Source organism: Mirounga leonina, unplaced genomic scaffold, assembly GCF_011800145.1.
Source record: "Mirounga leonina isolate KUSES-001 unplaced genomic scaffold, KU_Mleo_1.0 Mir_94, whole genome shotgun sequence".
Taxonomy (NCBI): Eukaryota; Metazoa; Chordata; class Mammalia; order Carnivora; family Phocidae; genus Mirounga; species Mirounga leonina.
Window position 1 is genome coordinate 49,795,395 of NW_023270855.1, and position 24,616 is coordinate 49,820,010.

At 48.7% G+C, this 24,616-nt stretch overlaps 1 protein-coding gene across 2 annotated transcripts in view; it reads left to right on the top strand.

The window, feature by feature from the left end:
* The window catches only part of CACNA1A (calcium voltage-gated channel subunit alpha1 A), a 213,900-nt gene that overhangs the window by 76,698 nt on the left and 112,586 nt on the right, over window positions 1-24,616 (top strand). For both annotated transcript variants that reach the window (XM_034998421.1, XM_034998422.1), the window contains exons 4-5: window positions 19,553-19,644; window positions 22,122-22,274. In XM_034998421.1, the coding sequence (XP_034854312.1) occupies window positions 19,553-19,644; window positions 22,122-22,274 (245 nt within the window). The remainder of the gene's footprint in view (window positions 1-19,552; window positions 19,645-22,121; window positions 22,275-24,616) is intronic.

Consider the following 24,616-nt stretch of genomic DNA (forward strand, 5'->3'; position numbering starts at 1 on the left):
AAGGCATTTTGAGTAGGGGGGAATGATCGATACTGTCCACTGAGGCCAATGGGTGGATTCAAATGAGAAATGAGAATTGACCGATAGATTTAGCAGCATGGAGGTCTTTGGTGATCCTTGCCAGAGCTCCTTTGAGCAGAGGGAGAAGCAGAGGCCCTTAGAGGGATTACTCATGGTTCTCATAAAGAGTTTTGCTGTGAAGGGGAGAGGGGGAGAGATGGGATGTAAGCTGGTGGGAAAAGTGGAGTTCAGGGGTTTTCTTTTTCAAAGAAAAGAGATATGACAGCAGATTTTATGCTGATGGGAATAACCCAGTAGGAAGGAGAAACGCAGAGATGCCAGAAAGAGAGGGTTGGCAGGAGGGATCTCTCCCAGTGGACCGGAAGGGATGGCATTTGGTGCGGAGGGTACACAGGTCATCTACAGCCACATGAGGGAAGGCACCGCATGGTTACAAGTGCTGGGGCTGGGGAGTGGACGTAAGGTGGGGGCCCATGGAAGTTCTGTTTTAATGTTTCTATTTTCTTACAGTTTATCAAGGAAAGTTCTTTTTTTTTCTTTTTTTTAGAGGGAGGGAGGGATAGGAGGGAGGGAGGGGGAGGAGGGGCAGAGGGAGAGGGAGAGAGAGAATCTTAAGCAGGCTCCACTCCCAGCGCAGACCCCAACATGGGGACCAGTCTCAAGACCCTGAGATCATGACCTGAGCCGAAATCAAGAGTTGGATGCTTAACCGACTGAGCCACCCAGACGCCCCTCAAGGAAGTTTCTTGAACAACAAAGTCTAGTGCATTCAATATTCGTGGGGTGGGTACTCCGGATCAGGCTGGCACTGGTAATACAGCTGCTAACAAAGGCATGGCTGAGCCTCTGCTGTATTCATAATTCAAGTCCAGCAGAGATGCCACACATGCACTCATGGGTCTGTTAGACCAGCCATCTCCAGTGTCAGCCATGAGTGATGTTCATTTCTTCCTCTCCCCCGTCTCCCACCACCTCATCTTCCTCTTGCTGGATTTTAAGTCTTTCGACCCCCACTCTTCCCAGAACTCTCTTCACCCCTCCCTACCCTGATTCCATCCCCACCCCAAGGCCAGCACGCTATCTATCATTCGGGGAAGCAAAGTTCCAAAGAATCAAGATTGTATCAATGGGCCCGTCTCCGTGGCAACAGTCATGAATGAGCCAAGCAAGGTAACCCTGGAGATGGCGTGAATGAGAAGTGGTCCGTTGCCACAGAGACGTGCTGAATGGAAAGGCCCCCACTAGCAGGGATACGTCACTGAGATGGAACTGTCGGCATGAAGTCGGTGTGCCTATTTTCAACTCGGAGTTACAAAAATACATTTTAAAAAAGCTCACGATCCACCTCGTTCCTCTTCTGTGCCTCCCACCCCTTCTTTACCCTTCATCCTACCACTCAACCCGGGCTCACCAGGCCTCTTTCCAGCCCCTCGAGGACATCCTGGGGACTGCCACCTCACCATGCGTCTCCCTCCCCAGGCCAAGTTGGTACTCCTTTGACCAATTCCTGTCTGACCTTTTGAAACCAGCAAGGTCCTCGGAAGCCAGGAGCTGATGAAAAGAACACAGACTACATTTGGAGGGCAAGAGCAGTCCATAAACTGGACCAACTCAGCCCCCATCTGTGGAAGTGACCTCATTGGTTAGACCGGTTCTCCATCAGGGAGCTGACCTCATAGCCCCTGCACAGAGGTACAGTCTGATTACGTTGAACACGCCCGCAGCACCGCATGGAAGCAGCAGGAGAAACTAATCATTGTGTTTGCCTTTGTAGGGCGAGTCTGAGAGACTTGGCATTAGCTGTACAGAGAAAACTTATCTTCCACAGTAAATGCACTATGTTTTCCTGAATTGCATACTATGTGTGTGCATTATCTTCCACAAAACCAGCAGAGAATGGTCATTAGTCTTAGTCTACTCAGGCTGTCGTAACAGAATACCATAGACAGGGTGGCTTATAAACAACAGAAATGTATTCTTCACAGTTCTGGAGACTGGGAAGTCCAGGAACAAAGCACTAGCAGATTCGGTATCTGGTGAGAGCCCTCATCCTGCTTCACAGATGGGTCCCCTTAGGGTCTCTCTACCCACCCCACCCCGATCTAATCACCTCCCAAAGGCCCCATCTCTAAATACCATCACATTGGGGCTTAGGATTTAGAAAAACATAGGTGAGCAAAATATTTTCCTAATGGGAAAAATGAAGCCCAGAGAAGTTAAGTGACTCACCCAAGTGGCAGAGCCGAGATTGAAAATTAGGCAGTCTGGATGCAGAACTTAGGCAGAAAAAAACAGAATGTGACCGGAGCTGTGTGTGTGTGTGCGTACATGCGTGCCTATGAGTGTGTGCATCTGTGTGTGTGTGTGCGTGCATGCTGGAAGAGGAGAGCGGCAAAAGAAGAATCTGCAGGAGGTCAGTGGGGACCAGGCCATGTTTTGAGGGGTTGAGACTTGAATCTAAAGGCACAAGGGAGCCATGGAAGGATTCAGACAAGGGGTGGATATGATCAGATCTTTATTTAGAAGGTTTACCCTGGTTGCACCGTGATGGCCAGAATGCAGGTGTATGTGAAGGGGTCCCCCTGCCTAGATGCAGGGTTGTCTACCACCCTCTCTGCCCAGCACATATCAAGGGACCGACTGGATGTGGCCAAGTTGAACAGTCCCACTTGGAGGTCAGACGGTGGATATGGAGTGTATCAGCCTCTTATCCTGCTCAAACCCTGAACTGAAGCAGTCCTGAACTAATATAAGGGTCTGTTTCCCTGCTTTGTAAAGCTGTCTTGTAGAAGACATCCGCCCAGGGGTGCTGGTGTGGGCAGTGAGAGAGGAAGACCGTGCAGATGAATCCTGACTCTGCTACCTCCTGCCTGTGTGACCTTGGCCAAGTCAGCCAGCCCTTCTGTGCCTCAGTTTCCTTACCTATAAAATGGGCCTGGTAGTAGCCTCAGGGGGTTGCAAATGTTGTAAAATACATAGAACATCATTATAACAGTGAGGATGATGAGGATGCTATGTTTCCAGCTCCCTCTCTTGCAAGCTGTGTAACTTGAGGCAGGCTCCCGAACCTCTCTGGGCCTCATTTGCTTCATCTGTTCAGTGGGGATAATAATACTCCTCCTTCCTACAGTTCTGAAGAGAATTAACTGATATAATCCATGTGAAGCTCTTAGAAGAGGGCCCAGCTCCTTGTAAGTGTTCAATAAATATTAGAGACTGTTCATGACAGCAATAATAATGCCTTCAGATCACCTCCATCATCATCACTGCTACTAAGGGCCTCTCTCTCCCTGCCCTGCCATGTCGTCAGTTTTCTCGAATGGAATTCTACACATGTCCCCTCAGGGTGGCCACATTTGGCGTCAGCGATCTGCCCCTGGGTACTACCGTTAGCTCATCTCTGGAAAGCACTTTAGAGCTACACGTGCTTTGCAGATTGGAAAGATCACTGGGCTTGCATGATATTTTTTTTTTAAAGATTTTATTTATTTGACAGAGAGAGACACAGTGAGAGAGGGAACACAAGCAGGGGGAGTGGGAGAGGGAGAAGCAGGCTTCCCGTGGAGCAGGGAGCCCGATGCGGGGCTCGATCCCAGGACCCTGGGATCATGACCTGAGCCGAAGGCAGACACTTAACGGCTGAGCTACCCAGGCGCCCCTGGGCTTGCATATATTGAAGCCAACGTTAGATCCTCGTGCCAGGCAGGTGGAGGACAGGCAGGGTAGAGCTCTCGTGCTTTCTCCACCTGACCACCTCTGCTTTGCTCTGTGCCATTTCCTGTCCTGTTTGAGGCAGGCTGGGCACCTTTCTGCTTTCAGCTTCCTTGAGAGAGGACATCTTCCTGATGCAAGGCCTGGGAGCACACGCCTGGTACCATCATTTCAGCACCGAGAAGCTTGTCCTCAAAATTAGCAGGAGTCATCGGAAGGCCACTGCCAGCCCTTTAGAACCCAACACACGTTTCCGCAGGTGGCAATGAGCCTGGATCTGGTGCAGGGCTCCGCTCTGCCCTCAGGTAGCCTGCTCATTCCCCTGAGCTTTAGGCAGGAACTGTGATAATTATTTCTTTCACAGACACTTATATAGTACTTACTGTGAGCCTTACCGTGTGTGTGTGTGTGCATATGTGTGTGCCTCTGAAGCTGTTCTGAGCACTTTGCAAATATCAATGTATTTCATCCTCCCAACAACCCATTTTATAGATGATAAGACTGGGGCACAGAGAGGTTAAGTTAAACCCCCCACCCCAAGATCACACAGCCGGTGAGTGAAGGGGCCAGGATTGATAACATGTACCTCCCCACCCTTATAACAGTCATCAGTCATAATTCTGTGGGCCTGGCCATGTTCACACACCATGTACAACACGGTGTATATTTTTCAGGCTAAATGAACAGCTTTGCTTTAGGATCCCCTTACGCTTGTCCAGGATATGTCGACTCTATGATATGGGCTTGAACAAAACAAATTCCAGAAGACCTAGACCCAGGGACAGATGGCCTGGGTTCAAATCCTGGCTCTCCCACTTCCTGCCTGAGTGCCTTCTCTGAACTTACTGTTTTATCTGTAAAGAGGGGGGTAATTATAGTCTCCACTTTGCTGAACTGCTGTGAGTACTCAGGTGGGTTTATACACAGAAAGTTTTTAGGGCTTTCTGGGCACAGAGCAAGCACTTGACTCAAATCAGTCCCTCCCTCTCTGTTTACCTATCCATTGATTTACTGAGCAGCTACTTTGTGCCAGGCACATCTAGGTGATGTGACCTTATGATCTAGCAGGGTGGGTGTCACAAACAATAACGGTGTTAGGTGAAGGGTGCCATGGGAAAATGGTACAGTTGGGTAAGGAGGTTGGCAGTGTTGGGTGGGGGGTACAGGATGCTGAATTCAAAGGGGTGGTCAGAGTAGGCATTACTGGGAAGGTGACATTTGAGCAGACTGAGGTGTTGGTTCATATTACTACCATTTGGAGGCACGAATATGCGTTTGAATTTAATGTGGGGCAAGTCTCACTCATTCCCTTGTTTGTTTGTTTGTTTGTTTATTTAGAGAGCACGTGCTTGTGCAAGTGGGGGTAGGTGCCGAGAGAGAAGGAGAGAATCAATCTTTAGCAGACTCCATGCTGAGCACAGAGCCTGATGCAGGGCTTAATCTCATGACCCTGAGATCATGACCTGAGCTGAAACCAAGAGTCAGACACTCAACCAACTGAGCCACCCAGGCACCCCCTCACTTACCCCTTTTAATTGGCCTGAGATCCAAAACTTGGCTAAGGAGCCAGGTCCCTTGGGCTCCTTCTTGTTCCTGCATCTCACAGATCTTTATTAAGATCCTCGCCTGGTGAACCCACCCCCTTCCCCACCCCCATTGGGAGAAGGGGCTTTCTCCCCTGCCTATCTGCCAGATCATGGGGAAGCTATGAAATAAAGGATTCAGAGTCATCTTGAAGCTGGTCAGATGGTGAGGAGATGACGATATTTGCTCGCAAGGAGAACAAGAGCCATGCTGAGGGAAGAGACTGTGTTAGTTAACACCAGCTGCTATAACAGATAAAACCAAAAGCCTCCAGATTAAGAAAATAAGAAAAATAAACTTCTAGAGTGCAGCTGGCGAGGGTTGGGAGGTTGGGATAGGGTGGAGGGGTAGGTGAGAAAGTATGGCTGTGCTCCACACAGTCACTCAGGGATCCCGGGTGATTGAGGCTCTGCCTTTTTCAACATGTAATTTCCAGTGTTGCTCTAAGAGTCGGCTCCCAGCCAGCAGGTTGGTGGAAAAGGAGAGTGGAGTGAGAGGTATTTGTGGGCTTGGCCAGGAAGTGATGAACCTCCCTTCTGACCACTGGCCAGAATTTAGTCACATGGCCCCACCTAGATGCAAGGGAGACTAGGAGATGTATTTCCTGACCTGGCAGCCATTTCCCAGACACCCCATGGAAGGAGAATGTGAATCTTCACTCAGCACTCCATGCTTGCACCATGTTTGTACCAGGAATTCAGGCCACTTCCCACCCACCCTCGAAATCTCTATGTACCAGGCACTGTTCTAAGTAATTTGCACGTATCAACTCATTTCATGCAACAACCCTATTCAGTGGGCACTATTATTAGCCACACTTACAGGTGATAAAACTGAAGCCCAGAATAGTTACGTAACTTGCCCAAGATCACATAGCTAGGAAGTGGCAGAGTTGGAATTGGAATCCAGGCAGTCTGGCTACAGAGCCTCAAGCTTAGCATAAATTTATTATAGTTACAAGGAGGCTGAGGGCCCAAAAGACACAATCCACTTTTTGGTGACTAAGAAATTGGCCACTTGTAAAAATGAGTTCTGACTCAAAATATCTCACCCCAGGGCAACCATGGTCCACTGGGTCCACATCCTTGTTAATCAGGTTCTAGATCAGAGTTTCTCAGCCACAGCACTTTTGACATTTGGGACCAGATCATTCTTTGTGTTCTGTGCATTGTAGGATGCGTAGCAGCATCCTTGTCCACCACCCACTACATGCCTGTAGCACCACCCCTACCCCGTCATGATAATCAAAAATGTCTCCAGACATTTCCATATGTCCCCTGGGAGATGAAATTACCCCTGGTTGAGAACTGCTGTTTTAGATCGTTAAATATTATCCTGCAATGTAGGGCAAGTTCAAGGCAGACTGACTTTGAAATTGCCAACCTTGCAAAAAAAAAATGTAGGGTTTCATAAAGTCAGTAGTGGCAAACTGTGAAATCACACCCCAAGACAGAAACAGACAGGACCTGGACGGTGTTCATCCATCGTGGATGGTTAAAAATTGACAAGGACAAAGACTCCACAAGCTCTGTAAAAGAGAATGGTTTGAATATCAAAGGATCAAGACAGGGGTGATTGGTGAAACCCCTTGAGAATTTGAAAATAAAAATAATCCTCCTGAAAATTCGTGATGCAGAAGTCAAAAGTGAAGTGTGGGATGTTATGTGCTATCGGGCTGTTTTGCGGAGGAAATTTCACGTGTGCACACACAACACATCCCTGCTTGAGTATGTGCTTCAGGTGCTGTGCAGCCTGCAACCTTAGAGGTAAGGCAGGAATTCCTGGACTACGTTTTTGTGATGAATATTATCACTGCTAATTTGTAGTGGGTACTTACTTCATCTTCACCACACCGTCGCGAGTAGGTGCTTTTACTATCCCCATTTCATGGAGGAGGAAACTGAAGCTCAGAAAGACAGACTAACTCTCCCAGGGCTGCGCAGAGCCAGGATTCAGACCCAGCCTGGCTCCAGGTGCCATGCTTTCAGCTAGTAAGCTCCATAGCCACCCTGATCCTGAGGGGCCCCCACTTCTGGAATCTTCCATTTGCTCCCACTGACCCTTCCCCATTGACCAGAGGCAACATGGCTCCCCACTCTTCCATTAGCTTGGGAAACATGATCATGCTGTGTGAATTCACAAGGGAGCTTGGGGCTTTGTGGGAAAAATGAAGTGGAAGGATGGAGACTCGAGGTGGGTTCTGGCATGATGAGGAACCTGCCTTTGCCTGAAGGAAGTAAGGAAGGAGATTGCTGGGGCTTGTGTAGAACTCAGGGTGCCATGAGTCTGTGTAAAACAAGAAATAGAGGTGTGCTCAGTAGGGGGTTTGGCCGATGCCTTGGAACGGGAACTTGAGGACTTGTTTTCTGCTAAGACAAAGAATGAAGTGATTCAGGTCTGCTCTGCTCCTGCTTCCCCCAAGCCCTGCATCACTTCTACTTTTTTCCCTTCTCACTTTTGGATCCGGACTTCTGCTGACTCATCTCTCTGAGCAAGGAAGGAGGGAGGAAGTCAGAATTGTTCATTGACCGTTTTCTTTCTTCAGTGACTCAGCTGTGATTCACATTTTAATTAATGCAGGAGAAAAATCTGATCAGCCTAAGGCATGTGTCCAATCACCCATACCTCCAGGCTGGTTGTAATAAAAAGAATACCCCCGAAATGTAGGATGCCCTGAATTAAACTATGGCTCGTTTCCTCCATTAATCCCGAGGACTCCTCCAGGTTCTCCAAGTTCTGGGTCCCCAGTGGGGCCCCCTGATCCAGAGGCAGCTTCTCCAAGCCCTGAAGCAGCGGGTCTAATTCCCACAGAGTTAGTCTGAGGTCAGGATAAGAAATGGAGTCTCAAGACCTCCTGGGACAGTAGAAGGATCATGGGAGTAGAATAGCATTTCCTGTGTTGGTCTTTGGCTATAATCCCAGGCTCTAGCCCTGCCTCTCCCCTCCCCCACCCATACCTCGGGGCCTGAAATTTGTCAGATCTGATAGGAGTGACAGTTTCAGAGTTTGGTTTGCCCAGAGAACAACAAATGTCCAAATCATCGTGACCACTACTTCCTGAGGGCTTACTATGCATCAGGCGGTGTGCTCAGCACTTTTCATGAATGGTCACATTGAATCCTCCCACTGTCCACAAAGACAAAAAGCTTTTATATAATTCTCTCTCCTCCCTATGAGGAAACTGAGGCTTGGGAATTTTCCCAAAGTAGACAGTAAATAATTGGTCAGGATACAAACCCAGCCCCTTTCCACCTGAGAGCCAGAGTTCACATCTGCTCTACTCTTCTGCCTTCCACTCAGCTGAAAAAAACTGAAGCTGACAGCTCAGTCACCAAATACTTACTTATTGAGGCCTACCATGTACTAAGGGTCCAGCAGGGAACAAGAAACAGATCTGTGGCCTCATGGGGCTGACATTTTAGCTGCACAAGTGTATTAGTCACTGTGTATTAGATAAGTTAAGATACTAATACGTGTATTAGATAAGTGCTTGCTGCTGTCACAAAGAACTCCCAAGATGTATAAGAGCTCAAACACAATAGAAGTTAGTTCTTGCACACAAAGTCCAAAATACATATTCGTAAACAGTGGGCAGCTCTCCTCCAAGCAGGGAGGAAGAAACCCGGGCTCCTTCCATATTGTGGCTCCTCATCTTCAACACGGGGCTTCCAAGGTCTCTGTGCTCCTTGGCATGAAGCCACAGAAGGGAGAAGAATGGAGGTGGACACCCAGGACATGTTTCTGGACCAGGCCTAGAAGTAGTCCACATGGCTTCTACTCTCCTTTCACTGGCCGGAACTTAGTCACGGAACCACGTCTACCAGCAAGGCTGCGCTATGAAGTCCAGCTGAGTGCCTGGGAAGAAGAGAGACTGAGAACAATGGGAACTGAGCTCCACATCTTCCTGGATCTTCCCCTGAGAAATCCTACCTTAGGACAGCATTCAGACACTCCTATCTTCTTCTACTTCCTCTGTTTCTTGGGCTTCCCACGGTGAGGAATTGCTCTTGCTTTGCAGTGGGGTGAGGCAAGAACCTGATGAAATGTCTTTCTCCCAACTTGAAGACTTACTTGGAAAAGGCAACAGAGTATCCCTGTGCCTTGAGGTTAGGAGACCTAGATTCAAGTCTTGCTTCTCCAGAAACCTTTGTCTCAGAAATTGGGGGATTTCAGAACACTCAGATGGGCAGTCTGCGTGGATCATCCATTCTTCCCACATTTTATTGGTCAAGGTCTCCACGGGAAACAGAATTCACCCACCAGATGGTTTCAAATGAAGAGTAGTCATGAAGAAACTCCTTAAAGAGGTGGGGGCAGGTAAAGGAAACAAGTAAGGAATGTTGAGATCCCATGAGGGAAGCCATTGCTATCCCAACACTTTTGGAACTCAGCTGAGGCAGGGCCACACAGGAAGGACTAGGCTCAGAACTAGGGAGAGGGTGGAAGCAATATTCCAACCTCTCTCCTTCACCTTCTGCTGGTGCCTCCCATTGGCCAAACCCAACCAGGAACCAGAGCAAAGCATTCTGGGAGATGTAGTCCACATGGGGTCAGCCTTACAGGGCACAGTGCAAGCTGGAGAATGGACGTGGGGGGCAAACGGAATAATAAGCACACACCAGTGTGTGACCGACTGCGTACGCTTGTGTATGTGATCTACTCTATAAAGCAGCTCCAAAGCTGCACAGTACAGCACAGTAGCCACCAGCCATATGTAGCTATGGTACAAAATATAAATGTAAATCAATTAAAATGAGCTCAAATGAAAAAATTCAGTTGCTCAGCCACGTTTTAAGTGCTCACTAGCCACACGTGGCTGTTGGCTGCCATATTGGACAGCTCAGCATAAAACATTTCCACCATCGTGGCAAGGCTCCAATGTACCCTGAGCCCCTGCAGGTTATGGGATGGAAGAGAAAGAAGTTAGGGGTGAGGCTGGGCAGTGAAAGAGGCAGTTCTGAAGGCAGGCAGAGCTGTGGATCCATGGGGAGGAGGTTCTCGGAATAAAGGAGCAGAGGGAGAAGCAGGGAGGTTGAGTGAGCTGCTTGCCGGGCTGGAGGCTTACCCCATGAGGCAGAGTCAGAAAGCTTCAGTTCAAGGTCAGCTCTGACACTTAGTGGTGTATGATCTCAGACAAGGCTCTTGGCATCTTAGAACCTCAGTTTGCTCATCATCAAAATGGGTGTCAGCCCACCTGCCATGATGACAATGCCCATGAATGGGGCTATGGAGAAGTAGGACTATATAAGGTGTTAGCTGTTGCCATGTTGGGAAATGATTACTGAGGTCAGAATGGTCTTGAGAGAACCAATGAGAAGGGTTCCTTTCTTTCCTCTTCAATATCCCTCAATATGTCTTCATCTTTAGTCACTGCCTTATTAAATTCACCCCACATCTGGTTCCAATCTTCCCCTGATTCCTTGAGATCTTGCCAACTTTCATGAACTCCCTTCCTTTCAATTTCCTCAGGATCATCATCTTTTTTTTTTCCTTTCTCCTCTTTCTTAGAGAAATCCATGGCCTCTACTTTTCCAAGCCTGGGGAGTGTTGCAGAGTAATTAGAAATGTATGGGAGGTGGGACCAAAACCCAGCTTAGCCATGTACCAGATGTGTGGTCTTGGAGCAGTGACTCAACCTCTCTGATCTGGAAAGTAGAAGGAATGACAGGCCCCACTTCATAGGGCCGTCACGGGATTGATTAAAACAATGCACGCTGCCTGGCCCCCAGCAAGCCTCTGTAAATGTTACCTTCCTTCTGATTCTGCTTTTTCAACTTTATAGTGAAGTAGAACATACACGCAGAAAAGCACACATTACAGGTACAGCTTGAGTGATTTTCCAAAACTAAACACACTCATATAACCAGCACCCAAATCAAGCAACAGAATACCCCCAACCTCCAGAAACCCTCTCATTCCCCTCCAGTCACCAGTCACCCTGACATAGGACAGCATGGATTAGTCCCGCTTATTTTTGAATTGTAAATACATGGGATCACATGGCACACTCTTGTTGGCTTCCTTCCCTTGCTGTTGTGTGTGTGAGATCCACCCGTGTTGTTGCCAGAGCTGCGCAGAGTTCAAAGTCATGGCTGCATGTTCTGCACGGGTGATAGGCATTTGGGTGCTCTGCACTTTGCAGCTATTACGGAGAACTGTTGACGCTCTCATGCTTGTCTTTGGCGGGAGGTGTTCCCAGGACTGGGGTTTCTGGGTCATCGGGAGGAGTCCGTTTAGCTCTGGTGGAAACTGCCCTTACAGTTCTGTGCAGTGGTGGGACTGGTCTCAGCTCCCACCAGCTGCAGGCGAGAATTGAGCTTTTGTTTTCATTTTGATCTGGGAGTGCCTCTCCCTCAGGAGATGCTCAGTAAATGTCTGGGAATTAAATTGAAAACATACTCGTCCATTTCCTCGAGAGCTTTACTCCATCAGATGTCTCATTTGGACCTTCAGGCTCTCCTTCCACACTGACTTGGTACACTTTGCTTGCAAACTTGGACAGATCCCCTCCATGTGGAAGACACTTGGCCCCCTTGAGTCATCACGTTATCTTCCCCGCTCTCATTCCAGTGTCTCAGGGACAGGTTTCCCTTCTACTCCCTCCTCCAGCCTTGCGATCAGCGAGCAATTGCGACGGTGCCCTTCAGCAGGCCGGCAACCTACCGATCCTCCGAACCCGCTTGTCTCGGCTCAGCCGCCATCCCCTTCTCCCCAGCAAACTCACACCTCTGGAGGGCCCATCTTTTCTAGAATCACTTACCTCGCTCCTTCTGGGATTTTTACGTGTGTTCCTGCTTTTTATTTAAGAAAACAGTGCGGTTTAAGAGAGCTTCAGGAATCACCGAAAATAGAAACGTGTCCTTTTGTGTAATCCTCTACTTTAAAAAAGTGGAAGAACGGCTCTGTGCAGAGGTTAAGGTGCTCGAGAGGACCTCGCGTCAGTGGTCAGAACTTCCCCTTCAGGGGCACCTGGGTGGCTCAGTCGTTAAGCTTCTGCCATGATCCCAGAGTCCTGGGATCGAGCGCCGCATCGGGCTCCCAGCTCGGCGGGAAGCCTGCTTCTCCCTCTCCCACTCCCCCTGCTTGTGTTCCCTCTCTCACTATGTCTCTCTCTGTCAAATAAATAAATAAAATCTTAAAAAAAAAAAAAAAAAAGAACTTCCCCTTCATAGGAGAAAACACAGGAGAATATCTGTGTGGCCCAGAGTAGGGGAAAGACTTCTTAAACAGGATTTTTTTTTTTTTAAGATTTTATTTATTTATTCATGAGAGACAGAGAGAGAGAGAGAGGCAGAGGGAGAAGCAGGCCCCCAAGGAGCAGAGAGCCCGATGCGGGACTCGATCCCAGGACCCTGGGATCATGACCTGAGCCGAAGGCAGACGCTTAACCATCTGAGCCACCCAGGCGCCCTAAACAGGATTTTAAAAGCATAAACTCTAAGGCAAAATAATACTACTAATAATGGATTAGATGAAAACTAATGTTCTGTTCGAATAAAAACATCATGGGGACAGGAACCAAACTGCCCGCATCCCAATCCTCCTTTCCCATTTCCTGTGAATCCACAGGCAATTTACTCAACCTCTCTGTGCCTCCGTTTCCTCATCAGTAGAATGGAAAGAATAGTATCTACCTGCGGGGTTGTTAGAAGTTATAAGCAAGTTGATATTTGTAATATTTATAAATCCTGTAGAATAGTGCATGGGAAAAACTAAAGTAGAATTTGTAAATAGTGCCTAGGATGGTGGAAAAATAACTGACCAGAGATTAATATTTTACTGCTATTATGTTACCCCTTAGCCACATGCGACTGTTTTCAATGTAAATGAATTAAAAGTAAATACAATTTAAAATTCAGCTCCTCACACCCACCAGCCACATTTCCAGTGTCCATAGCTGCATGTGGCCAATGGCTGCCATATTGGGCATCACTGATTAAGACTATACAAGGCAATGTCTGCAAGTCAACAAGAATAACACACAACCCCAATAGGAAAACAGGCAAAAACTGTGATCAGGGAGATTAGGGAAGAGAAGTCTGAAAAGCTAATCAGTATATGACGTGGTACTTAAAATCATTTGTAATCAGAAAGATGAAAATTAAAACAGCAAGTGTTTCTGTATGCCTCTCATAGTGGGAAGAATCAGCACCATGGATAAGCCAAGGGTCAGCAGAATGTGAGGACAGAGGAAGCTCCTGCCCGACTCCTGGGCCTGTGGCCTGGGGGGGCCATGTGGAAGGTCATCAGCTGTGCTAAGTTGGGTTAAGTCAGACTCACCAGCAGTTATGCTCCCAGGCACCCACCCCAGGGAGATTTTTGCCGGGTCTGTAGGGGCGGTACAAGGATGTTCACTACAGCACCATCTGGGGGGAGCTGGAGGCTGCCTGGGGTCCATCCCTGGAGAACGGGGATGTGGCGGATGCACCTATGGAGAGCCCCAGGCCCAGTGAAAGCTGCAGATAGCACATCCAATAGACCACCCAGGATAGGGCTTAAAAACATGGTTCTGGGTGAAAACAGGAAACAACAGAATATGCTTTAACTTCGTGCCGTCAATGTAAGTTAAAAATATAAGCACTCAAAATAAAGCACATGTTTTGCAAGAATGCACTCCAATAAGACCAAATTAAACATTATATTGGTTGTCTCTCGGGGGAGACAAATGAAAGTAGGGTTTGGGGATAAGAGGGAATGAATGAATGAATGAACGAACAGAGAGGAGCATTGCACAGACCAAAGGTGGAAAGATGCCATGAACTGAGGAGAGCAATTGACTTGACTCTCCCAGTTTGAAGATTTTTTAAAAGGAATTTTAGAAATACTTTCCCCAAGAGGAGGTAAAAGCCAAGTGATATAAAAATAAACTTGAAGAGGATTTACACAGTCTATGAATGGCAAGAATATAGACTGCATGAGAAGCAGTTATGCTTCTAAGTACCCATCTCAGGAAGATTTGACCCTGTCAATTTTGGCAGGTGCTTCTTCTAACCTGAGGTCGGGGATCCAGAGCAGCCCCCATTCTCTCTCCTGCTTTCTGACTGAACTGATACCTCCTTGTCATTCTCCTGTCCTCCGCCCCTCCTTCTCAGCCAGTAATCTCACCTTTTACCATGAGGTCTCTCCAGCTCCAGGGCCTTTGCACATGTTTCCCTCCTTACCCACCTGGCACATAGTAGTTGCTCCTCCACAAATATTTATTGACATCCTGACTTCCAGCCAGCAGAGAAAAATCTAGCTCCTTTCTATACTCGGGGTAGTGGAGGAATGAGCTTGGCTGAAGTCCAGGGAGAGGGTAAGTAGGGTGGTGGAGTTAACCAGGGGCAACGAGGTGGAGGTAGCACAGCCAGACTCAGGAGCCAGGCACCACATGTTAGCTGTGTGACTGTGGACAAGTAGCTACGCCCTGGGTCTCAGTTTCCCTGTCAATAAAATGAGAGTAGAACACTCACCTGGTAAAGATAACTGGGGCGTAAAATGGGATCTCAGTATGTAAAGCAACAAGCATACAACCTGACAAAGGAAAAAACTCAACGACTTGCCTTTATCAGTGGGTTCTGGTATAATTTGGCCACAAGTAACACAAGAATAAAAATGATGATGGGGGCGCCTGGGTGGCTCAGTTGGTTAAGCAACTGCCTTCAGCTCAGGTCATGATCCTGGAGTCCCTGGATCGAGTCCCGCATCGGGCTCCCTGCTCGGCGGGGAGCCTGCTTCTCCCTCTGACCCTCCCCCCTCTCATGAGCTCTCTCTCTCTCTCATTCTGTCTCAAATAAATAAATAAAATCTTAAAAAAAAAAAGAATAAAAATGATGATGGTGAAGAAAAGAGCAAACATTTATGGAGGACTTACTAAATTCCAAGCACAGTTCCAAGCATCTTGCATAAACCCCCACACCTATCGGGGTAAGACTGTCATCACCATTTTACTGTTCAGGAAACTGAGGGTCACACAGCTAGTGATTGGAGGAATGGGGATTTGAACCTAAGCTGCCTGGTTCTTATCCACTAGAAAGGACGTTTGTTATCCACATTACAAGAAGTCTGGAGGCCGGGTGGTTGGTTGCAGGATTGGCTTCACAGCTTAGTGATGTCCCCAAGGAATCCTTCCCATCTTTCCACTCTTTCATCTCCAGTGTAAGGACTTCCCTGGTAACCATTACCACTCATGGTCCCAAGGTGGCCACCTTGCTCCAGGATGTCTACACAAAAGTCTTTGTCAGGCCAAAGAAGAGGAGGGAATGTCTCCTGCCATGTTACTCTTCTTGAGGGAGGGAAACTCTTCCCCAGAAGCTCCCAGCAGGCTTTCACTCAGGTCCTGTTAGGCACATGACCCAGTCATGTGACCAGTGCTCCCATCGAAAGGAATCCTGGGGAAAAGAGACTATTGGGCATTTTCTGACTCTTTGATGGAAGACGGACTCCACTGGCAAGGGAGGGGGTAGGACTGCCTATTAGATAAACAACCATCAGTATCTTCCGTGATTCTTTTCCTAGTTTAAGGCAAGTCTTGTCTCCTACCCAGCCTTCCATCTCTTCTAGAATATACTCTATTAGTTATTGCTAGGCTTTCCTATGTCCCACTTCCTTATTATTTATTCAACAAGCATTTATTGAGCACCTACTGTATGCCAGGCACAGTTTTAGGTACCGGGGATACAGCTGTGAACAAAGCATGAAAATTCCTGCCCTGGTGGGGTGGACATGCAGGAGCAGTGCCATCCAGTGGAACTTTATACAATGATGGAAATCAACTGTCCACATGTGGCTGTGGAGCACTTGAAATACGTCTAATGCAACAGAGGGACTGAATGTCTAATTTAATTTAATTTAATTTAAGTATATATTTAAACAGCTACATGTAAGTGCAACTAGTGCGACTGAGGAACTAAACGTCTGATTTAACTTAAATTAAATTAAGGGTATATTTAAATAGCTGTGTGTGACTAGTGGTTACCATATCAGGCAGCTGAGCTCTAAAGGCAAAGGGATACATTATCGACCTCTCTCTCTGGACATGTAAACATATTTAGTGTCTCCCACCCTGAAAATCCTCCTTTCTCATATCCAGTCTCTTGTTTCTGGTTCATCTTCTCTTGTTCTCTACAGCCATCAGCCACAGCAAGACTCCCTGTGACCTGATGCTGCTCATCCTTTGCACCTAACTCATCCATGGGCTGCCCTGGAGACCAGTGGCCTCGCCTTTCTCAAAACACTTTTGAACTTGACCTCCAGGAATGACCCTCTCTGCCGGGTCTCCTCCCAGCTCCGTGACTTCCTCTTTTCCACCAAGCTCCTTCCTCAACACATTGTCTCTTAAAATGTTGCTCTTCCCCAACATTCCACTGGAGGCCCTTGGCTTTTTTCATTTGACCTATCTACCCTAGGATATCTGGTCTACCATAACCCTGTTTTCCACTACTCTTTTCTCACTTACCAGATTTTTATTGAGTACCTGCTAGACCATAAAAGGTGCTAGAGGTACTACAAAAAAAAAAAATCTTTGTCTTCATGGTGCTCACATTCTAGAAGAGGTGAATAATAAATACAGCTTAATAAGCAATATAATTCTGGAGAGTGAAGGATCTCCTTAGCTAGAGGGGCCAGGGACATCCTCTTTGAGAAAGCAAAATGTGAGCTCTGAAGGATTTGAAGAGGGCCATCAAGGCAAAGAGGGAGAGAGTTGAGGGGACGAGCATTTGCAGTAGAAGGAACGGCCAATATAACATTCCCATGTTGGGAAGGAGCTTTTCCTGTTGGAGGAACAGAAGATCAGTGTGGCCAATATGTGGTAGGACAGGGCAGTCAGTGGGAGTCTTGTGGTCATGGTAGAGTTTGGATTTTATTCTAAGCCTGATGGAAGCCAATGGAAGGTTTTAACAAGGGAGTCACAGAAAACTGGCATCTCAAACTCAACGTGTCCACAGCCCAGTCTTGACCTTCCTCCAAACCTACCCCTTTCCTGTCTCAATTTACAGTGACTCCATCCTTCAGGTAGCTCAGGCCAAAACCTTGCAAGCATCTTTGAGTCCTCTTGCTCCTATCCCACCACGCTCAATCTTTCCATGGGAAGCCCTGGTGGCTGCCATATTGTTCTCCATAGCATTTCCCACCATCTGGCATATCATATGTTTTCCCATTGTCTCTGTGCATGGCAGTGTCCTCAGGCACCTATAGTAGGTGCTCAATAAACCCTCATTGAATGAATGGCCATTGCTTAGTGGCTAATTCAGAACCAGGAAGCCATTCTTCCTTTCTGCCTTTCCCACCATGGCCCCCACCCCATCTAACGAGCCATGTGAGGTGGAGAACTGGGTTCCTGGCTTTGAGTTCTTGCTCAGTGGTGTGGACCTTCATGCATTAGTAACTTCTCCAGGCTCTAGTTTCCTCTGGAAAATGGGACTCATCCTGCCGACTGCTGGGATGCAGGGAGGATTTGATGAGCCCAGGCAAGCTCCCTGATGCCCAGCAATCAATGGCAGCTATATTTAAATTGGGGCCTCCTTTGTACTCCCACTGCCTTTGTCCTAGTTCCAGCCCTCATTACGCTGGCCTGCTCTCACCGCTCCCTCCTCGCTCTGCCTCCATCACTGCCCATCTGTCCTGTCAGCTGTCAGCCTTGTCTTCACCACGCCAACCCTAATCACATCCCTCCCCTGCTCTGAAACCTTACATGACTCCCACTGTCCACAGGATAAGACCCATTTCCTCAGCCTCCAGTTCACAGCCTCCAACACCAGCCCACCCATTTCTCCCCACCAATATCCTGAACGAAGCTTCTGTCTCTGTGGTGCTTTCTTGGCCACAGAAGCCTTCCCTGCACCAGCAACCCCCCTCCACCCTGTTCCATCCCCTCCTAATTCCTTCTCAACTTTCCAGGATGGAGGATGAAAAATAGTACATCTTAGGTGCCGTTTAGGATTGCAGTGGGCCAGGGGGAGGTCGGATTATCTGCATTTCTGAGGCTTGAACAGGTTAGGACAAAAGCCACACAATGAGAACATGCAGGGCCAGGGTTTAACTCTAGATCTGAGATTTTGTGCTGTGCTACCTCCTCGTACTTGGGCTCCGTGGTGATGCTGTCCCCAGCCCTCCTGTCTGTATTCAGGTCCTCCTCATTCTCCTGCAGCCTGGGGCCAGAGGGATTCATGCTTGAACCTCACCCACTTGTGAGGTCACCTGAGGGTGGGGTCACGTTCATCTCAGTGCTACCCCTGTGTCCAGCGCAGCCTGACCCAGACCCGCCACGGCTCACCTGGAAGTGCAGTGGCCCCTTCCCCCGCCGTCTCCCAGCTTCTGGCCTTGCCCCTTAGGGGGCCTTCTTGTAATTCATGTCATGTCCCAACCCTCTAGTGCTCAGAACCCTCCATGGCTCCTATGTCACTTGGAGAAGGAACCAGAGTCCGCACCATGGCCCACAGGGCCCTGCACGATCTGCCCGTCACCACCCTGCCCTCACCTCCTCTTGCTGTCACCCTGGCTGGCTTGGCTCCAGCCAGCCACACCAGCCTCCTCACACTCCCTCAGCTGCACACCAGCAGAGCCACACTCATTGTTTGGTTTGGTTTCCTGTGGTTTTTTTTTTTTTTTTTTTTTCATTTTCATTTATTTCCGAGTAGCTTAGCACACTTCCTGTGTGCCGGGCACCATGCTGATCACAGCACATGTATCAGTCCATTTAATCCTCACACCTCTTTGAGGCAATGTCAGTACTATTATTATCCCTGTTCTATAAAAGAGGAAACTGAGGCACAGAGAGGTGTCCTGGCTTGTCCAAAGTCACCCAGCTGGGAAATGGCAGAGCTGGGATTTGAACCCCATGCAGGCTGGGCTCCTAATACTGAACCACTTTCCTGCCAGTTGATAAAGGGTGCTGAGCTCCAAAGGGTCTGCCATTCTCCCTGGCCCCTCCCCAGGACCCCTGGGCCTCCCCACGATTCGTTCCGATTGTGCATTGTGAAATATATTGAACGTCATCCTGACCATGTGCAACAGGACGCTTCTATTCCTCTCAATCCAGTGTTTATTACCACCATCAACCACACACCTTGTTGGGGTCATTATAAATCACCTTTTATCCTATAAGGCAGGTACGGTTAACATGGAAGACGAAACTGAGGCCAGCAAAGTAAAGTCACCCACCTGTGGTCACCTAGCCGATAAACGACATCAAATCCCATTCCCCTCTGACCCTGAAACCCACCCTCTGTTTTCCACTCTGGCTTCTTTCTTCCAGCATCTTGGCGACAGTTGGGACGGAGTTTGACCTACGGACGCTGAGGGCAGTTCGAGTGCTGAGGCCGCTCAAGCTGGTGTCTGGAATCCCAAGTGCGTGAGTTTCCGACCCTGGCAAGGGGTCTGCTCAGGGGTCCCGGGAGTCCTCAGTTTCCCCTCTGCAGAACATCTCAGAAGTGGCCCCTGAGTGCTTGCTTCCCAGCTTGTGCCAAGGCAGCCTTCTCTTGGGGGGAAGCTCCCAAGGGACCCCCAGGAACCTGGTAGCAGGTCTCCATGAGCTTCTGGAAGCAAGCCAGGAGCCTCACCTATAACCACAGCACCTGTTTATTGAGCACCTGCTGTCTGTCAGGAGCCATGCTGATACATCTCAGTCAGTACTCATGATTCTGTGATGTTGGGAGAGAGTGCTGATATCTCCATTTTACAGATGTGGAAACTGAGGCTCAGAGCAGCTAAATAATTTGAGCAGCGTCATGTGGCTGAGAACGGCAGGACTAGGTGTTAGCAAGTGTGACCCCGAGCCTGGCCAGTAACACTGGTGGCAGTGACTGTGACCATCTACTGAGCACCTGCTGCATACTGGACACTGTAGAGAGAACTTTACATGCATTATCTTAGTTTGTCTTCCCAATCGCCCAATGAACACATTTTACAAATGAAAAAGCTGACGCTCAGACAGGTTAAATTCTGCACCTGAGCTCTGACAACTTGACAGTGATGAGCTCCAGAGCCCATACTCGTCCCATCTGCTTGCTTTCTCCTCCTCCAAGGGTGCTTCTGCCCCACCCTTTAGGTGCAGCTGCCATATTCAGGGTCAGATGCAGGTTGTGCTGCCAAAAACCAAAACAAAACAGGGTCGACCTTCTGTCCCACTGCCTCAGTTAGTACTACTACTACTAATTTTAAAAGCATGTACTATGTGCCAGGCACTGTTCTAAGTATTTGCCATTTTAAAAATTCATTTGTCCTCACAACAAGCCTGTGATGTAGGTTCTATTATCAGTTCCATTTTACATCTCATTGGCTTCGTTTGTCAGGTTCATTGCCATCTGGATTTAAAGAGTGAGATCTCCCAGACGACCACCAGCAAGGTCTTTTGGTAGAAAGAAGGCACTTCTGCTTAGGTGTTCGTAGGATTCCAGGAGCTGCCAGCATTGCATTAAGGGTCATCCCCAAGCTAATACTAACAAAAATTTCACCACCTCTGGTGGTACTTTGCCAGATATGTGCTCTCTCATTTAATCATGAGAGGGAGGTGCTATTCCAGTCCCCATTTACAGATGAAGAAACCAAGATTCAGAATGGTGACCTGACTTGCTGAAGGTCACATTGCTAGTAAGTAGATGACTAGGTCGGGTCCCCTCGATGCAGACTTAGCTAGGTGCCTAGGTGGCCCTGCTTTATCTGGAGAGTGCCATCAGGAGAGAGAGAATGAGGGCAGCAGGATGGGATGGGGAAAGATGCCGAGCAAGGATGTAGTCTCAACCTGATCCCGTGGGGAGCTCTGGAGTGTGAGTAGCACCAGAGTTATCCTCGAACCTGAGGCAGAGGGACTGCTGGCCTTTCATCCTTCTCTGGTCACTTATTGGGGGCGGTGGGTGGGGAATGCCGAGAAGACAGTGGCTGCTCGGTTAAGGCAGCTCTTGATAACCAAAGGCAGTTGTATAAAGAGGAGGGGCAGCTGGGAGCTATTAGCAGCCAACACCCACAGCAGCTGGAAGGGGGGCACAGCAGAGGTGGAGGATACCCGGCCTGGCCTAGGCACTAACCACAACCAGTGTCCAGAGCCTTAACCACTTCGCCATACCACCTCCATTAGCATCACCCATACGTTGCGGGTCCCTGTGGCTTCCACCCATCAGGAGGTGCTAATCATGAGCCGTGTGAAGTTCTTCTAATCAAGAAGCAAGGCCTTAGGCTTTTTGTTTGAACCCTAATTTTAACCATACACCTTCCTGATAGCACAGTGGCTACAAACATACCACCTGACATCACTCAGACCTGGGTTTAAGTCCCAGCTCTGTTATTTCTGACGCCCTTGGATGAATCACCTCTCTCAGACTTGCTTCCCAGCTCTGCAAAATGGGGATAATTTTACACGGGTGCCCACTTCATGGGGTTGTGTTAGAAGCCAATGAAGTCATGTCTGGTTTCTCAGGACTGGAACTGGGACATGGACTGTCTTCCCCGTGCAGAGGTACAGCTAGCCTTGCTGGTGCCTCTGCATGAATTAGGAAAAGACGCCCCCTCTTGGTGGGAAAAATTAGGAAAAGTCACCCTGCTCTGGGTAAAAGCTTCCCAACACCCAGGAATATGGCTTAGAAAGCAATCCATTTCCACTCCTTCCTTGCCTAAAATGTCATCAAATGAGAGCATATGTCAAATACTTTAAAAATATTTTAAAATAAGAAGTGCCTTAAAATATTAGGAGGGCTTGTTCCCATTTTATGATGACCAGCGAGTGTGGTCCCTCATCATTGCCCCACCCCCAGCCTCGCGTGTGCTCTGGGTTCCTAGGGTTTGGGGTGCTTGCTCACAGAGCCATGGGGGCTCTCTCTGTGTCTTCTCAGGTTTACAAGTCGTCCTGAAGTCGATCATGAAGGCAATGATCCCCCTGCTGCAGATTGGCCTCCTCCTATTTTTTGCAATCCTTATTTTTGCAATCATAGGGTTAGAATTTTATATGGGAAAATTTCATACCACCTGCTTTGAAGAGGGGACAGGTAGGTCCAAGCAGCATGATGTGTTTTGTTTTGTTTTGTTTTGTTTTCAAACTTCCTCCCTTGGGGACAAGCTCCTGGAAGGGATATGCAGGGCTTTGCTTCTTTCTCCTGGCAGCTGGGAGAACTTCCTTCCAAAGTGCTGCAGGCAAAGCTGGGGGTGAGGTAGCCCTTGGGGTCTTCGTTGTTCTAGCGCCTTACATTGTGGTCTCCCGGAAGCTGTCCCAGGGGTAAGTGGTTTATTTGGGAAGTGATCCCAGGAAGTGCCAGCAGGGGAGTGGGGACATGAGACAGGGAAGGAAGACATCTAGTAAAGGGGTGTAGTGTTATCAAGTAGGATACCATTGTGGGCAGCTGGGGCTCTGTCCTCAGCTCCTCAGAGCCATCCCAGTCAGGGGGCAAGGGAACCAGGGTGTTATCCACCAACTTCTGTCTGACACTGATAAGGACTGTCCCTGGGTGGGCATTAATACCCCGGCACGGCTGGCTGACCTGCACGCTGGGCTGGAGCAGGCATGAAAGGTGTTTTCAGGTGGGAGTTTGGGGGGGGCTGGCAAACAGCAGGATATGGACAGGGTGCCAGCCTCTTCCACCTCGTAACCTTGCAGGGACCGCATCCCGTGCTGTGTTCTCAAGCAGGAAGAAAGGGGGCAGACTGGTCAGGAAGGAAGGGGTCTGATTGCTTTTGGGGGGGCAGTCCCCATTACCTGGAGAAAAGGAATAGAAAGGGTGGTCCTCCTGGCCTCCCCCAGAATGTGCCTTGAAGACACCCAGCTGGGAGGCATGGTGCCAACAGTCAGAACCTAGCGCAAGCAGGGTCCTGTGCGAATGGCAACTCCTCAGTGGTTGGGTCAAGAAATGGGTGGGGGGACAGGCAGAGAAAAGCCAGGAAGGCAGGAGGCTCACTTGTGGGACTCAGCTCTGAATCAGCAGTGTGGCGGGGCGGTGTTCGCCAATATCCACACGTTCAGGGGACCCGGCAGCTTCCGGATACATTTTCCGTTAAATCTCCTGCTCCCCAAATTCCTTTGCTCTCTGGAGCCCAAGAACCAAATGGAACAGGATGAGGACAGAAGCCTGTATGTCAGTATTGGGACCACCGGCCATCTTGGTGCAGATGGGGGGCTGGCAGCACTAATCATGGGACAAGGGAACCATGAATTCAGGGGATGGACCTAGAGTGGATGGTGAAGCTGAAGGGGATCGCCTGTGAGAAATGAAAGGGGTTTTAGGGGACGCCTGGGTGGCTCAGTTGGTTGAGCGACTGCCTTCGGCTCAGGTCATGATCCTGGAGTTCCGGGATCGAGTCCCGCATCGGGCTCCCTGCTTGGTGGGGAGTCTGCTTCTCCCTCTGACCCTCCCCCCTCTCATGCTCTCTCTCTATCTCATTCTCTCTCAAATAAAAAAAAAATTTAAAAAAAAATCTTTAAAAAAAAAAAGAAAGGGGTTTTAGGCCTGTCTCACTGGGAAGAAGATTCTGTCCGGGAGTGGCTTCCTATCCACCGTCTTCTGATGACCCCCACATGGTGGAGCCCTGGCCCCAGACCACCCCAGAGGGAAGGAAAACTCAGTAGGGAACATTTATTCAAGATGTCCTTTTTCTTGCTCCTTTTCTCTTGCTCCTCCTGACTCCTTCTCTCCTGGGCTTGTGAAGTTTGCTCAATATGGGATGTCCTAATTATTTCTTTCCCCGATGAAGAAGGTGTTAATTGAGGCAGAGCTATTTCTGCGACTGGCCTCGTCACCCGGGCGGAAATGCAGGAGGGAGAGATACAGGACAGGGCCCCTCAGAAAAGTCAGCCAAGAGCAGAGAAACCAGGACTCCTGGAGCCTAGGTTTTGGGGTTTTATTGAGGGTTTTTTTTTTTTTTTCTTTCTAGCTAAGCAGACACACAGCTGGCTTGGGTCTGAGTGGGGTTGTGAGGGGGCAGATGTGGGGGGAGCAGCTGGGGGGTTAGAAAGCCTCATTTTAGGAGGATGACTGAAAAGCTCGCGATTAAAAATATAAGGCGTGTGAGTAAGAGACAGATATATACAGACACCCAGGCAGCAGGTTAATTTTAAAATATATTTATAACCAAATTCCTCAGACTCTCTGGACGGTTGCTTTTCTAGAAGCAGCCCTCAGAGTGTTTCGTGATGGGGGGGCGGAGGGTTGAGGGGGGATTGAAATCAAGAGAACCACTGGGCCAAACTGCTAAGGAGAGACAGGTTTTCAGCTGCATTCCTTTATCCTCGGGAACCCAGTTCCCGCGTGCCCAGAACCGTGCCAAACACTCAGAAATGCAAAGGTAAAGTGGAAGGCGTTCTGCTTTCCAAGAGCCTCCAAAATCTTTTGAGGAGATA